The sequence below is a fragment of the Typopeltis vanoorti genome, chromosome 10 (genome assembly GCF_054136105.1).
Source record: "Typopeltis vanoorti isolate ZY-2024b chromosome 10, IOZ_Tvanoo_1.0, whole genome shotgun sequence".
Classification (NCBI taxonomy): Eukaryota; Metazoa; Arthropoda; class Arachnida; order Uropygi; family Thelyphonidae; genus Typopeltis; species Typopeltis vanoorti.
The window spans coordinates 30743734-30759530 of record NC_143558.1 but is presented as its reverse complement, the minus strand read 5'-3'; the positions used below and the strand labels follow the sequence as shown (position 1 = coordinate 30759530).

The window sequence follows — 15797 nt, the reverse complement described above, 5'->3', positions numbered from 1 at the left end:
AAGAAGTGAATGAAAAGAGAGAAGGCTTTAACGATCAAAAACCTCTATTAAAATGCATGCACAAATTTTAGAATTTAGATTCTAGACTGAAACATACTTCTTGGTGAACTTTGTAAAGGAAATGTTTTATCCTTCCAATACTCACAGTGGTGATAATACCAAATGATAATTAGAGAAGTGACACAACTGTATTTGTTAGATGGTGTGGTGATCTGGATATGCTTAGAGACAAAAATGAGATAATTGGAAAGTGGAACACAAAATTGTGGTCTCAGATCAGTGGTAACGGGAGCACTATTATGATTCTGGAGACATGATGTCTAAACAAAGGTGTCAAACATGTAAAGAAGCTGCACAGATGACTGATTTTCTGGGAAGGATGCTGTTGGTTAAGTGATACTTCTCAAGTGGTTTATTATTATTATTCAGGCCTCCATGGAGTCAAAAGACTCATCATGGGAGGTCCTTCCAAAGAAACACAAAGTCTATCGAAACTCATTGAGGGGAGGTCCCCCCCCCTAAGAAACGCAAAGTCTATCATACCGCCCATTCACCGTTCTTGCTCTTACTATTCCATCAGGCAATGCATTCTACGGTTCAACCACCCTCCATGCAAAGAAACCACTCCTCACAGCCTCCTTTCGTAACTTTGAGGAATGGACCCTTGTCATCACTCCTTCCCATTGTTCGACCAAGCAAAAGAACTACCCCCTGTAACTGCCTCTCAAAAGTTTAAAAGTCTCAATCATATCACCTCTCCTTCTTCTATCCACCAAACTCTGCAGTCCACATTCCCCCAGCCGATCCTCATAACTATCATTGTACAGTCCTGAAATTGTCTTTGTTACCCGCCTTTGTACCCTTTCCACAGTTAATTTATCCCATTCAAATCCTGGGAACCAAATCGGAGAACAATAGTCCAAGTGTGGTCTGATTAGGGTCTTATACAACGGAATGATAACTGTTTTATATCTGCATGGCAGTATCGTTCTCATTATTGCAGCAATCCTTTGTGTTACCTTCACCACCTCTGTGTTACCTTCACCACCTCTGTGTTACCTTCACCACCTTCGCAATATGTCCCCTAAATTTCAGGTTTCTATCAATCATCAACTCCAGATCTCTTGTCTCCTCTACTTGCTCCAGTATAACTCCTCCCATAGAGTATGCAGTGTCCCATCGATGTTTCCCAAACCTCAAGACCTTACATTTTGAGGCATTAAACCAAAACCCCCATTCATTTGCCCATCTATCTAGCTTACTCAAATCCTCTAACAGGGCTGCTGCATCTGTACTATTACTAATAATTCTTCCCAGCTTCGCATTATCTGCAAATGACAGAATATCCCTTTGCAATCCACTGACAATGTCATTGATATAAAGGTAAAACAATATAGGTCCCAGTGGTGAGCCCTGTGGGACCCCACTTGTAACCCTCTGCTTCCTTGAAACTGCCCCGCCATACACAACTCTCTGATACCTATCTGACACCCATGTGCTGCAACTTAAATATCAGCTTATCATGTGGCACCCTGTCAAATGCCTTCCCTAGGTCTAAGAAAATGGCAGTATATGGCTTTCCCTCATGTAATGCTCTTGAAACTTTATGATAAAAGGCTAGCATATTGCTAAAACAAAAGCGCCCTTTCACAAATCCTTGTTGACTCTCACAGATTATATTACCCTCATCTTCCCAATGCTGTATATGGTGCTGCACTACTTTCTCCAAGATCTTACTAACTACTGATGACACACAAACTGGCCTATAATTAGACACTTCCAGTCTGCTATTGCCCTTATGCAATGGCACTATCTTACCTTCCTTCCATTTCCATGGGGACCTTTCCTGCAGTCAGACTTTCATTGAAAAGCCAGGTCAAAGGAACTGTCAGTTCCCCAGCACATTCTCTCAAAACTCGTGGTGAAATATCATCCAGTCCCACAGCTTTACTGATATCCAGAGTATTCAGTATTTGAAACACACTCTCCTCCTGTACCTCTAAACCTCGAAACTGCCCTATCCCTCTATTTTTAAAACTGATAAAGTGTTCATTGAACAATTCTGCTATGTTCTCTGCATCAGTCACTCTCTTCCCATTTTTATCCCACAATATCATTCTTTCACAGTCATTTCTCTTCCTACTGGCCATATATCTAAAAAATTCCCTAGGATTTTCTTTGAATCTTAGGGCTGATCTCCTCTCATATTCCAGTTTCGTCTTTTTTACCATACTAATCACTCTTCCATATGGTCACTCTCTCCAACTGGGGGGGGGGGGGGGGGAGATGTCATCTCTGTTATTATCAGCTCTTCTGATGCTATGACCAAATCCAAAACTCTTGAACCTCTTGTTCCCTCCATTACATATTGCCTTAGATATTTGTCCCTCAAGAATTCTAGACATTCCACCCCATTATTGCTACATGCATCTTCCTCTCCCCAGTTTATACTACTGTAGTTAAAATCTCCCATAACAATCATTCTTCTTGCAATTGCCATGCTCGACTGTCTCAACACCTCCTGGTCCCCACCCTCTGTGCTCCTTGGTTTGTAGTAACACTCCACTAAATATCCTGTCTTGCCTACCTCTACCTCACACCATATGCTTTCCAAATCATTAGTGTCACTGCCTTCCAAAGTCTCCACTCTTAGGTCGTCACTTATCATAAGCAGTACTCCACCACCACCTTTTCCCTTCCTATCCTGCCGAAAAATGCTGTACCCAGCGATTTCTATTCCTGTTATTATATCCTCTTCTGTCAACCAAGTCTCAGTGATCCCAATAATTTTTGGCCAGGCTGATGCTATCTGCACCTGCAATTTCTCTCCCTTATTCCGGATACTCCTGGCATTAGTATATAGAATGTAAATGCCGTTGTTTCTATACCCAGCTTTATCCCCTCTAGACTCCACTGGGCTTAGTGTTACCTGATGTCACCCCCCTTCTCCCAAGTACCCATTCTCACAAGAGGCCACCCCTGCTTCCATCCTCCCTGGGGCACACTGACTTTTTGAATATATTAATGTAAAATTTTAAACTACAGAAATTTTCTACATATTGTTATATGTGCAAAATAACAGAGAATGAGACAGAAGTGATGACTACAGATTAAAACATTGACTTTGGATGTTAACCTTTTCACTGCTAAGGGAAATGGGGAAAAGCATAATACTTGGAGATTTTCAACTGACTTTTCATACTTATAATTCTTCAAAACTTCTATACAGAGAACAACCAATAAAATCAGATGCACATCACCTAGTGACCAAGCCCTCAAGCTGAAACTAAGACACTTCCCAACCCTGGTTCTTCCTGCACCAAAAAAAGAAAAATCCCATTAGGCATTATTATTATTCCTGATACCTCCAAGGAGTCCGAAGACTCATCTCGGGAGGACACTTACAACTGTCTCAACCACTACACCGAACCTCTACTACGAATCATCTCCATCAGCGCCATCTACTGCCCATCACCACCACAACTAGTATTTTTTGTCTGTAAATTGTGTGTGTTCTGAAGGACCGATTTGTTTGTGTGCGGGATGAAAAACCCGAGTTTCCGGGAGAAAAAACCCTGCTACCTCCGTATGAGATCGTCCAGATAAAGATTCCTCCTGTCGCGACGAGAATCGAACTTAGGCCTATACCGATCGAAGGGCGCAATGTACCATCGTTCTTCCAATTGTGCTACGGAGGCGCTTAATTATTGCTATGTGTATTTTTACACCTCACTTAAAAAGAAAAAAAGTGAAAAATGATAGAGAGAGAGAGAGAGAGAGCAAATATATCTGTCAAATGTTGCATTGTTCATATGTGTGCACTCCCTGTTTCAAAAAATATCAAACGGTGGATAAATTGCATGATATCATCAGGAAAGATAAATTGAAAGGAGGCTAGAGGTATGTTGGATGTTCAGCACTATATAAAAATACTGAATAAGATTGTCAATAAAATACAATTTATAAATGTCACAATTTTAATTTAATTTAAATATATTTACATTTTTAATTTAAATATAAAAAAATTGAAAATAATTCAGCATGGACAGATTGGTCTCCTTCTATTTATTCAGTAATGAAAAGATTAAAAACATGAATTCTAATAGAATTCAAGAATGACAATTTTAAGAGTTAAAGAAAAAAGAACTACAGTGCTGAAGATGCCAAGAAATTATATTCTTGGTTTAATCGTTTATACAAATGTAAGCAAACAAAGTTTGTGCCTGAAGTATTCTTAGGACTAGGCAAGTTGTATAAAGAAGCTAATGGCTTCACATCACTTGCCTTAGTATCCCATAATGCAAAGCACATATCCTTATGGACAAGCAATGGCAAGCGATGTGAAGCCATTAGCTTCTTGATACAACTTGCCCAGTCCTGAAAATACTTCAGGCACAAACTTTGTTTGCTTACACTTGGATAAACGATTAAACCAAGAATATAATTTCTTGGCATCTTTAATTTATAGTATAACCAAGTAGAAAAAACGTCCAACAACTATAGTGTTTCACGAATTTTCGGAAGAAGTGAACGGATCAGATAAACAAAGATGTTGGGTGGGGGGGAATTGCAAAATCTGAGTTTTAATGGTAGTATTATCCCATCAGAGGACCTCCATGGAGTCAAGAGATTAAAGATATCAGGTTATCGAATGTAAATTACAAGGATAGATTGAGAGTATGTGAGGAGAAAGAGGGGTAATATGATAATAGTCTATAAACTTTGGAGAGGGTGTTATAGGAAAATAGGTCGAAATTTTTTATTATATGGAAGGTGGGAAGAAGACAATAGGACATCTGTGGAAGTTAAGTTTGTGTGTGGTTAAGAAATGGGTGAAAGAGAGATTTTTCTCTCACAGAATCATGGATGAATGGAACAGTTTCTTGTTGTAGTAGTGAGAGCATTTAGTGTGAATGAGTTTGACAGCAGGTGTGGGTGATGTAAGCCGTCCCTGGGTAAGTCTTTGACTCCCTTGAGGTTTGACAATAAAAAATAATAATTTTAGACACCAAAAATAAAAATAAAAAATATGCATTATGTGCAACTTTATATTCTCATAAATAATAATATTTATGAGAATATAGACATGTATAGATAGAGACAGATATATATTAGAAAAACAAAACTAGTACTGGCTTAGCAACACAAATTACTGCATTTTATCATATCCATTCTACCACATAAACATTAATAATTAACTTTAACTATTATTATTAACTATAATTATTACAATAAATAATATTTATGTAAATGATTTTCAGCTCATGCAAATCATATGAATAAAGGACACTTTTAAATAAAGAAAAAAAATATTAAAAAGAATTTGACATTTCATCCTTGTCCTAAGGTTATTCTTAGCACAAGGATGAAATGTCAAATGAATATTGATAGTGCTTGAGTGGTTATCAAGGAGTGTTTAAGGAAAGCCAGGGGGATAAATCAAGTAGGAATAAGATGGATGAATGAATAGTATTAAGCAGGAATTGCAGATAAAGAAAAGGTTATGGAGGGAATATAAAGAAAAAGGTGATCAGCATACCCATGAGCACAGGCAAGGAGGGTGACCTATATGGTAAGAAAGACCAAAGCTAATTATGAGAGGAAGCTAGCTGATGAGTAGCAAGTAGAGGGAGAAATAACTAGAGAAAGATGACTTTAAAAAAGTGTTGATGCTAGGGAAGTAACAGAAGGAAATCAAATAGTTGATTTGCTATCTTGGTTGTGATATTGCACTGCTGAATGTGTCACTGACTGATGGGAGAATAGAGATGGAAGATAGAGGTGCTTATTACAATATTGCAGAACCTGAATGCGAACACTGCCATAGAGTTATAGGGTTAGGTAGTATATCAGCCCATGGGTTACAAGAATGTGCAAGAGAATTAGCACCTTCTGTGCCTCAGTTCTGGTAAAGTTCCAGTAGAATGGAAAGAGGGGAAAATACTTCAAATACTGGAAATTTTAGGCCAGTCAGTATATTAAGAGTGACTGCCAAGGTTTTGGGGAAGTTGGTAAAAATCAGAATTCATGACTGGTGGAGAGAAATATTATACTTTATAAAGGGCAACATGGTTTTGTGAGGAGGTAGGTCTTGCCTTAGTAATATACTTACTTTCTATAATAAAGTAACAGTGGAGTTGGATAAAGGAAATGCTTACTCAGTAATACTGCTGTAATTTGCAAAGGCATTGGGCATGATTCCATGTGGAGCTCTATTGCATATATTAGAGCAAATGGGAATGGAAAGTTTAACATGGCTAGGTGTAAAGTGATGTATTTTGGGAGGATGAGATCACATGCTGTGTACTATATTGATGGAATCGAACTGCAAGAAGTTGGCAAGGTAAGGGACTTGTGGGGGATGATTGTGGACAGAGAATTGAAATTTACAGGGCACATTGCAAAGGTTGGGAAAACAGCACATCAAATTACTTTGTTGATAAAGAACACACCGGCAAGCAAGGATAGGGAAGTTATTGTTCCACTTTATAAGGCATTAATAAGGCCACATCTGGATTACTGAACACAGATCTGGTCACCTGGATTCCTTGGTGATGAAGAAGTAGTGGAAAGGATTTGGAGGCAAGTGACAAAGATTGTGGCAGGTCTGTCGAATGCTTCCTATGAGAATACATTGAAAGTCTGTGGGCTCTAAAAACTAGTTGATAAGCATAATAGAGGAGATATGATAGAAGCATATAAGTTATTAAAAGGATTTTATAGGATTGACACTGACTTTTTGTGGTACAGTGCAGGAGGGGAAAGAACGAAGGGTCACCCATGAAATTGTGTAAGAGTGTGGTTATCAAGGGTGTTAGGACTAGATTTTTTGCTTGGAGTTTGGTGGATGGGTGGAATGCATTGCCAGAGGTAGTTATGAGTGTATTATCTGTGAATGAGTTTAAGGGAAGGTATGATAGATATTGTGTGAATAATGGCCAGTATGTGTTGTGATGAATCTCCTTATTCCATGGAGACATCCATATATAATAATAATAAATATAATAATATATTTATTATTATGTCAAATAATAATAATATGTCAAAAGGATGAAATGAATTAATAAATTATTATTATTATTAAAACCAGTTAACAGAGGCAGACACTGTTAAACACAATGTCATGCAATGCATTCCACTCACCAATCACTCCCAATGAAAATAACCTGCTCCTTATGCCCCTGCTCACACCATCCTTATATAGCTTTATACAGGTATGTCCCCTTGTTCTACCCTCTTTTCGTATTCCATGAAAAATTTCTTCTGCATTAACTTGGTGACAACCCTAAATGTTTCAATCATATCCCATTTCTTCCTCCTATTCATAAGGTTTTGTAAACTGCATTCCCTCAATCTGTCCTCATATCCCACATTCCAAAGACCAGTTACAATCTTAGTCTTCTCTGGAGAAGCCCTAAAGATAAAGTTCTCTTCCAGATCATTGTACATGGACTAGTCTCTTTTCTCTGCACCAGGAAGCTGAATATCACACACATCAGACTGTAATGCATCCTTTTGGTGTGTGTGTGTGTTAAAGAGACTATGCATGCTGTTGGCATGAATATTGACAACATTGCCTACTCCAAGCATAACAACATCCCTCTATAGCAGGTTTTGCACTTCATCCTGCAACCTCTCACTTTGTCAACTATAGAGGTCTCATACTCCATCATCTGTCTACCTGCAATTGTTTAATGCACACAGAGCAGCTCACTCTGATTTCTTGCCTGTGTATACTGATGGTTCAAGAACAGACACTCATATTGGCTGTGCTGCTATGCTCTTGACATTACTATCTCCATTGCACTTATGCATATAAAAGAAAAATGCTACCAAAATCATGTAATTTATACAGACTCTCTCTCTCTCCTCTCCTATGTATAATCCACATCCAGTGCTGTGTGAGATGTTACACCTGTTGTACAAAACGAACACCCTTAATTTTGATGTTCAGTCATGCAGGATTCCCAGTCAGGTTGGAATTAAGGGAAATGAGACTGCAGATGCAGCTGTTAGATCAGCTCATACTTTTTGACATAATGTTTAACAGCACCATATACAGACTACAGACACTCTGTAAGATCAAAGCTAATTACCCAAAGGCAGTAAGCATTGTCATTCTAGTCAGCATAGAAAAAGGAGAGAGGAAGGCTAGGTTCTGCATAAGTCACGCTCATCTTACCATTGGTGCACCCAGGGAGGGGGTCAAGGGGCCCTGGCCACCCAAAAAAGAAAAAGTAAATAAATAAATAAATAAATAAATTAATTCTTTTTTTTTTTTTTTTTTTAAATTTATGTTGTGTCGTGTCTTCTATTTCTATACTACTTATGAATTAGTGGTCACATAAGGCGGGAATATCCTCTGGCTCTCAGGAATCACGGCTGTTGTGAACGCAAGGTGAACGAAGTATTGCTCAAGCAATACTTTTTGTTTACCCGAGCCAGCCAGTGATCATGGGTATCATGTATTGGCGATCACTGCAGATGCTCAGTCATAGGTCATATGCAATGCATAGTGTGCATTCTCAAAGCATCTACTCAACTCGGCCCCCCTCCAAGATTAAACCATGAGCTCTCGTCTCATTCCCCCCCCCCCCCAAAGATTAAATCTTGAGTACTCGGCCCGCCTCCAAGATTAAATCCTGAGTGCGCCACTGCATCTTACACATTCTTATTTACTGAGTGCTGATGACCCCACCTATGTGTGCAAAATGCAACATTTGTCATACTCTGGTGGAGTGCCAGCACTTTATATGAGAGAGCAGAATTTTTTTACTTATTTAGCTAATTTTTACTTATTTAGTTAAGCCATATACACTCAGGCAGATGTTATCAGATTCAAACAGATTGCATTATGTTTTTAACCTTGTGGCAGGTGAGAGAAAGGGGGAGTGCATGCATGCACAAAATGTAGGCAATGGGAGGAACTTAATGAGTTTAATATTACGATAACCGACCTCATTGTGTCAGAGACGGGAGAATCTCAAGAGACGAGTAGTGTGATAGGTGAGAATGACGAGTGAAATATGAATGAAAAAATAAGAGTGAGGAGTGTGGAAGGCTTGAATGATTGTGAAGTTTTTTGGAGATGGTTTTGACTAGGAGAATGAATGGTAAGAGTGACTAACTTGCAGAGAGAGATAAATGAACTGAAAGAGGATGTGGAATGTCTCGGGAGTATGAAAGATGAGATTAGGTGAATCAGAGTAGGAGTGAGAGAAAATTATGGGAATGATAGAAGAGTAGAGAATAGGAGCAGTAGAAGAGAGGAAATGATGAAGAGGGGAGAATGAAAACAGTCTCAGAGAGGAAATGAGAAGAATAGACCATGGATAGAGTGATGCCAGGACATCAGGTAAGTAGGGGAACACTGAGAGAAAGGGTTAGAGGAGAGAGAGAGTGAGGGATGCAGGTGAGCAGTCAAGGAACAAAGTGGTAACAGTTGTGATGTATAGAGACTCAATGATCTATGGTGTACAAGATAGGATGCCAGAGGATTGTTTGCCTGGAGGAACAATAGAAAGTATGGCTAGCAATTAAGCAGGGTGAAAGGGTGGATGAGATGATTGTGATGGTGGGCACGAATGACTTGAAAGGCAGTGAAAATCAGGTGGCAAGAGATCTGAGATTCATGCCTGAGGTTGTACAAAAGAAAACAGAAAGGAAAGATGGTGTGTGTTGCCCAGGTATGATAATAACGATCTGAGCAGAAGAGCAGTAATAATGAAGAGCATAATAGCCAGAATGTATCAGAAAAGAGGATTGGAATATGTGGATGCTTGAAGGGCATTTAAGAACAGAAGTGAGCTGTATGCAAGAGACCGCTTACATTTAAATGAGGAAGGACTTAGGCATCTGGAGAGATTGCTGTTTTTTGAACGAGTCAGTGTGTCAATGCAGAAAAACTAGCATTCCCAGAGTGGATGATAGCTGGAGTGGCCTCTTGTGGGAATGGGTGCTTGGGGGAAGGGGGACGTCATCAGGTAACACCGAGTCCAGTGGGGTCTGGAGGGGATAATGATAGTATAGAAGCAGTGATATTTTTTATGCTTTATACTAATGCCAGGAGTATCCGAAATAAAGGAGATGAATTGGTGGTGCTGATAGCATCAGCCTGGCCAAAGATTATTGGGATCTCTGAGACATGGTTGACGGAAGATGATATCATAACAGGAATTGAAGTAGCAGGGTACAGCATTTTTCGGCAGGATAGGAAAGGAAAATGTGGTAGTGGTGGAGTACTGCTTATGATAAGTGATGACTTATGTCCTCTAAGAGTGGAGGCTTTATAAGGCAGTGACACTAATGATTTTGAAAGCATATGGTGTGAGGTAGAGGTGGGCAAGACAGGATATTTAGTGTGATGTCGCTACAAACCAAGGAGCACAGAGGGTGGGGAGCAGGAGATGTTTAGGCAGTTTAGCTTGGCAAGTGCATGATGAATGATTGTTATGGGAGATTTTAACTATAGCAGTATAAACTGGTAAGAGAAAAATGCATGTAGTAATAAGGGAATGGAATTTCTAGAATTCTTGAGGGACAAATGTCTTAGACAAGATGTAATAGAGGGAACAAGAGGTTCAAGAGTTTTGGATTTGGTCATAGCATCAGAAGAGCTGATAATAACTGAGATGACATCCCCCCACCCCGTTGGAGAGAGTGACCATGTGGTTTTGACTTGGAAGATGAACAGACATGCAGGAGTATCCAAGAAAAGGGAACACATGTGGAATTATAAGGTAGGTGATTATAATAGTCTTAGATATCAACTTGGGACAGTTCCATGGAAGGCCAGGATATCATTAGTGCTTGGGAAATTGTGAAGGAATATTTCTTAGAAGCAATAATAAGCTGCATTCCAGGAGTGAAGCGGACACAATTTGGAGTAAAGTGGATGACAAACAATAGCAAACAGGAACTGCATGTGAAAAAGAGATTATGGAAGAGATATAAGGAGTGAGGTAGACAGCAGAATGAAGAATATAAGACTCAGACCAGTGGAGTGACTAGTATGGTGAGGAAGGCAAAACTGGAATATGAGAAGAGATTGGCACTAAGATCCAAAGAAAATCCTAGGGAATGTTTTAGCTATGTGGCCAGTAGGAGGAGAAATGATTGTGGAAGAATGACATTGCAGGATAAAAGTGGGAATAGAGTGACTGGTGCAGAGGACATAGTGGAGTTGTTCAATGACCACTTTATTGGAGTATTTCAACTTGGAAAAGATGATTTTAATACTAGAGGGATAGGGCAGGTTCAAAGTTTAGAGGTGCAAGAGGAGAGGGTGTTAAAATACCGAGTACTCTGGATGTCAGTAAGTTGTGGGACTGGATGGTATTTCACCATGAATTTTGAGAGAATGTGCTAAACAACTGATAGCTCTATTGACCTGGATCTTCAATGAAAGTCTGGCTATGGGAAAGGTACCCAAGGAATGGAAGGAAGGTAAGATAGTGCCATTGCATAAGGGCAGTAGCAGAGACTGGAAGTGTCTTATTATAGGAGTGTTTGTGTGTCATTAGTAATTGTTAAGGTCTTGGAGAAATTAGTCAAGGTACTATATACAGTGTTGGGCAGATGAGAGTAATGTTATCTGTGAGAATCAACGTGGATTTGTTAAGGGGTGCACTTGCTTTAGTAATATAATTGCCTTTTATAATAAAGTAACAGGAGCAGTGGATGAGGGAAAGGCATATACTGCCATTTTTTTTTGATTTTGCAAAGGCATTTGACAGGGTGCCACATAATATGCTGATATTTAAATTGCAGCACATGAATTAGTCAAGTTGATTCAGGATTAGCTATCTAATAGGTAGTATCAGAGAGTTGTGTATGGCAGGGCAATATCAAGGAAGCAGAAGGTTACAAGTGGAGTTCCACTGGGCTCAGTACTGGGACCTGTATTGTTCAACCTTTATATCAATCACAAATAGATTGTAATTGGATATTCAGTCGTTTGCGGATGATGTGAAGCTGGGAAGGGTTATCAGTAATAGTGCAGATGGGGCAGCTCTTCAAAAGGATTTAAATTAACTAGACAGATGAGCAAATGAATATGGGATTCGGTTTAATGCAGCAAAATGTAAAATCTTGAAGTTTGGGATTCATCGCTGGGAGGCTGGATACTCAGTTGGAGGAACTGTACTGGAGGAAGTAGAGGAGACAAGAGATCTAGGGATGATGATTGTTAGAAAACTGAAATTTAGGGAGCATATTGCAAAGGTGGTGAAGGTAACCCAGAGGATTGCCGCAATACTGAGAAGGATGCTGACCAGCAGAGATAAAAGAGTTATCATTTCGTTGTATAAGACGCTGATCAGACCACACTTAGACTACTATTCTCAAATTTGGTCCCCAGGATTTGAAGGGAATAAATTAACTGTGGGAAGAGTAAAGAGGCAGGTAACAAAGATGGTTTCAGAATTGTACAATGTTAGTTATGAGGAATTTGGACTGCAGAGTTTGGTAAATAGAAGAAGAAGAGGTGATAAATTGCAGCTGTTAGATCAAGAGATCTGGGGTTGATGATTGATAGAAACCTGAAATTTAGGGGACATATTACAAAGGTAGTGAAGGTAACACAGAGGATTGCTGCTGCAATAATGAGAAGGACGCTGACCTGCAGAGATAAAACAGTTATCATTCCGTTGTATAAGACCCTGATCAGACCACACTTGGACTATTGTTCTCAGATTTGGTCCCCAGGATTTGAAGGGGATAAATTAACTGTGGAAAGGGTACAAAGGCGGATAACAAAGATGGTTTCAGGACTGTACGATGAGGAGGATCAGCTGAACGGATGTGGACTGCAGAGTTTGGTGGATGGAAGGAGGAGAGGTGATATGATTGAGACTTTTAAACTGTTGAGAGGCTGTTACAGGGTTGACACTGGAAAGTTCTTTCACTTGGTTGAACAGTGGGAAGGAGTGATGACAAGAGGCCATCCCTGGAAGTTACGAAAGGAAACTGTGAGCAAGAGGGTGCAGAGTGGTTTCTTTGCATGGAGGGTGGTTGAACCATGGAATGCATTGCCTGATGGAGTGGTGAGAGCGAGAACGGTCAATGAGTTTAAAGAGTGGTATGATAGACTTTGTGTTTCCTAAGAAGGATTTCCCACGATGAGTCTTTTAACTCCATGGAGGCCTGAATATAATAATAATAATTAATTTGTACAACCACATCTCGCTGTAATTTTTTATATGTAGATACTGCATTGTTAACTTAATTTTTGTACATATTATTTACTAGTTTATCTTTAACTATTTATGTACTGCTGTAACCTTTGACTTTGTGTATTGTTGTAATCTTTGCTGTGGTGCAGTATAACCTTTGCTGTCTTGCACCAATAAACCATAAACTAACTAACAAGAGGTAGTTGCGAGTCCTTTAAAGAGAGATAGTATTATTATTATCAACAGATCTCCATGGAGTCAAGAGACTCATCATGGGAGATATGACAGTTATTGTTTGAATAATGGTTATAACAGTTAGTATAGGCCTTGCACAGTAAGTCTGGAGAAATGATTCCCATAAAATCATAATGATGATGATCTTTTTTGATTATTCTGTATGAATGGCAAAAGTATATATATATATATGGCTTAGACAGCTGAGGTGATGCTGCTGCCACTGCCATGTTTCTTGTGTTATCAAGAGGAGGAATATTTATGTAGCACTTAGCAAAAGTGGCTAAATCAGATCACTTGGTTACTGAAGAGTACTTTGTGAGCAGAGACAAGCAGGTTATTGTTTTCCTCTTTATCGAGCCTTGATAAGATCCCATCTTGACTGCTGTGTGCATATCTGGGTGCCTGGGTTTCTTGGTGATGGGGAGGAGGTGGAGAGAATCCAGAGGCGAGTGACCAAAATGGTAGCATGTCTATTGAATGAACCTTATGAGAATAGGTTGAAGATTTGTGGGTTACAGAAATTCTTTGATAGGTGGAAAAGGGGTGATATGATTGAGACATTCAAATTACTGAGGGGTTTTTACAAGATTAATTCAGAGAACATTTTTGAGAACAAGTGTGGTGGTGGTGGTGGGAAAACTAAGGGCCATCCATGGAAACTTAGCAAGAGTGTGGTTAGCAAGCATGTTAGATCTAGGATTTTTGCTTGGAGAGTGGTGAATGAGTGAAATAAGCTGCCAGAGTCTGTCGTGGGTGTCATGGCTGTGAATAAGTTCAAAGCAAAATTTGATAGATACTGTGTGAATGCTGAATAGTTCTTGACATGATGTTTAGGGCCTCCCTTGATGAGTCTAAGGACTCCTTGGAGTTGCCAGTAATAATAATATATAAGGAATAAGAGAAAACCTGTAAATTTTTATGTTATCAAGTTATCCAGAAATTTATTAAATAGCAGGCAAGCATTTAAAAATTTTAAGCATGAGGTAACAGAACTGGTTATTCAGAATGCTTTTGATAATTCAGATACTTTTTTAAAATGCTATAGTTATCCTATTTACATATGAAAATGTACATTCAGATATTGTATTAAATAATATAAAAACATGATTTTATAATTTAATTATAAATTCCACTAGTTAATAACACTGAACAGTGAGATTCTATTTGCAGTATCATTTTTTTAGTCTGAAATCCATTAATGCTAAACTCCCAGAACACACTAAAGTTTAGTGAACTCTTTTTATGTTAAGCATTTTTTTTTTAAAGCCATCATTAATTTTTCAGAAACCTAACATTGCTGCCTCATGTAGCTGGTACTATGCAAGATGAAGAACTTGCTAGGTATGTTGCTGACACATGGAAAGAGCAAGGTTTTCAAGTAAAGATGGTTCCATACAAATTTACATTGCCATATTCAAATAGTTACCATCCAAATGAGGTAAAGTTTAAAAATAATTAAATGAAAGCATTAAAGTTAAAATTAGATCCAGTGTAAATGATTTCCAACATTATCATCGTCATCATGATCATCACCTTCATGAAGTGAAAAAACTGATCATGGTAGGTCCCTCTATCACACACCAGTTCATTCTACCATACCATGCCTTATCCTATCTTTATGTTTTGAATTTTAAAACCTTACACTCTGCAACACCTAATTTTGCATAATCTACAAACAACTGAATATCCATGTTCAAACCTTCCCAATATCATTAACATACAAATTAAACAAACAGTATGGCCCTTAAACAGATCCTTGAGGCACACCATTAGTAATTTCTCTAATCTGATGCACTGATCTATTATCAAACCCATTTGTTCCATTTTGACTATCAACTTATAGTATGCTCATCTATAAAACGTCTTTGAAAAATGGAATAGTACGTAAATGTATGTTTTCCATCAAAGAGAATGCTTCTGTTTCAACTCAATTCTGGATCATGATACTCACTAACTTCTCCAACACTCTAACCACTACATCTTTCGCACAGCTTGGCCTATAATTTGAAGTTTGCATCTTGTCACTTTCCTTATGAATCGGTATGGTATGATCTTGTCTTCCTTCCACTCTTTTTGGCATGTGGCCCAATGTAAGATTTTATATTAAACAAGTATGTCATGTGAGATGTTAATTCCCTTGCACATTTGCTAAAACCATGTGGCAATATACCATCATGTCCCATCACCTATTAACATTAGTTTACTCACATCACCATATACCTCTGGCTCACTCACAGCCAGCCTCTCCTTCCTTTTCACTGCACTCCAACTTTGTATGCTGTTACATTCACTGATCATTATTATCCTTCCATAGTCATTCTTTCTTCTGCTTGCTACATATTGAAAGAGCTCCCTAGGTTTTTTTTTTGTTTGTTTGTTTCATTATTT

The 15797-nt window shown here is 38.7% G+C and overlaps 1 protein-coding gene across 1 annotated transcript in view; it reads left to right on the top strand.

Annotated features, from left to right (window-relative positions):
• The window catches only part of LOC150102301 (glutamate carboxypeptidase 2-like), an 85682-nt gene that overhangs the window by 4990 nt on the left and 64895 nt on the right, over positions 1-15797 (top strand). The window contains exon 3 of the mRNA XM_090398630.1: positions 14694-14847. Within this exon, the coding sequence (XP_090254756.1) occupies positions 14694-14847 (154 nt within the window). The remainder of the gene's footprint in view (positions 1-14693; positions 14848-15797) is intronic.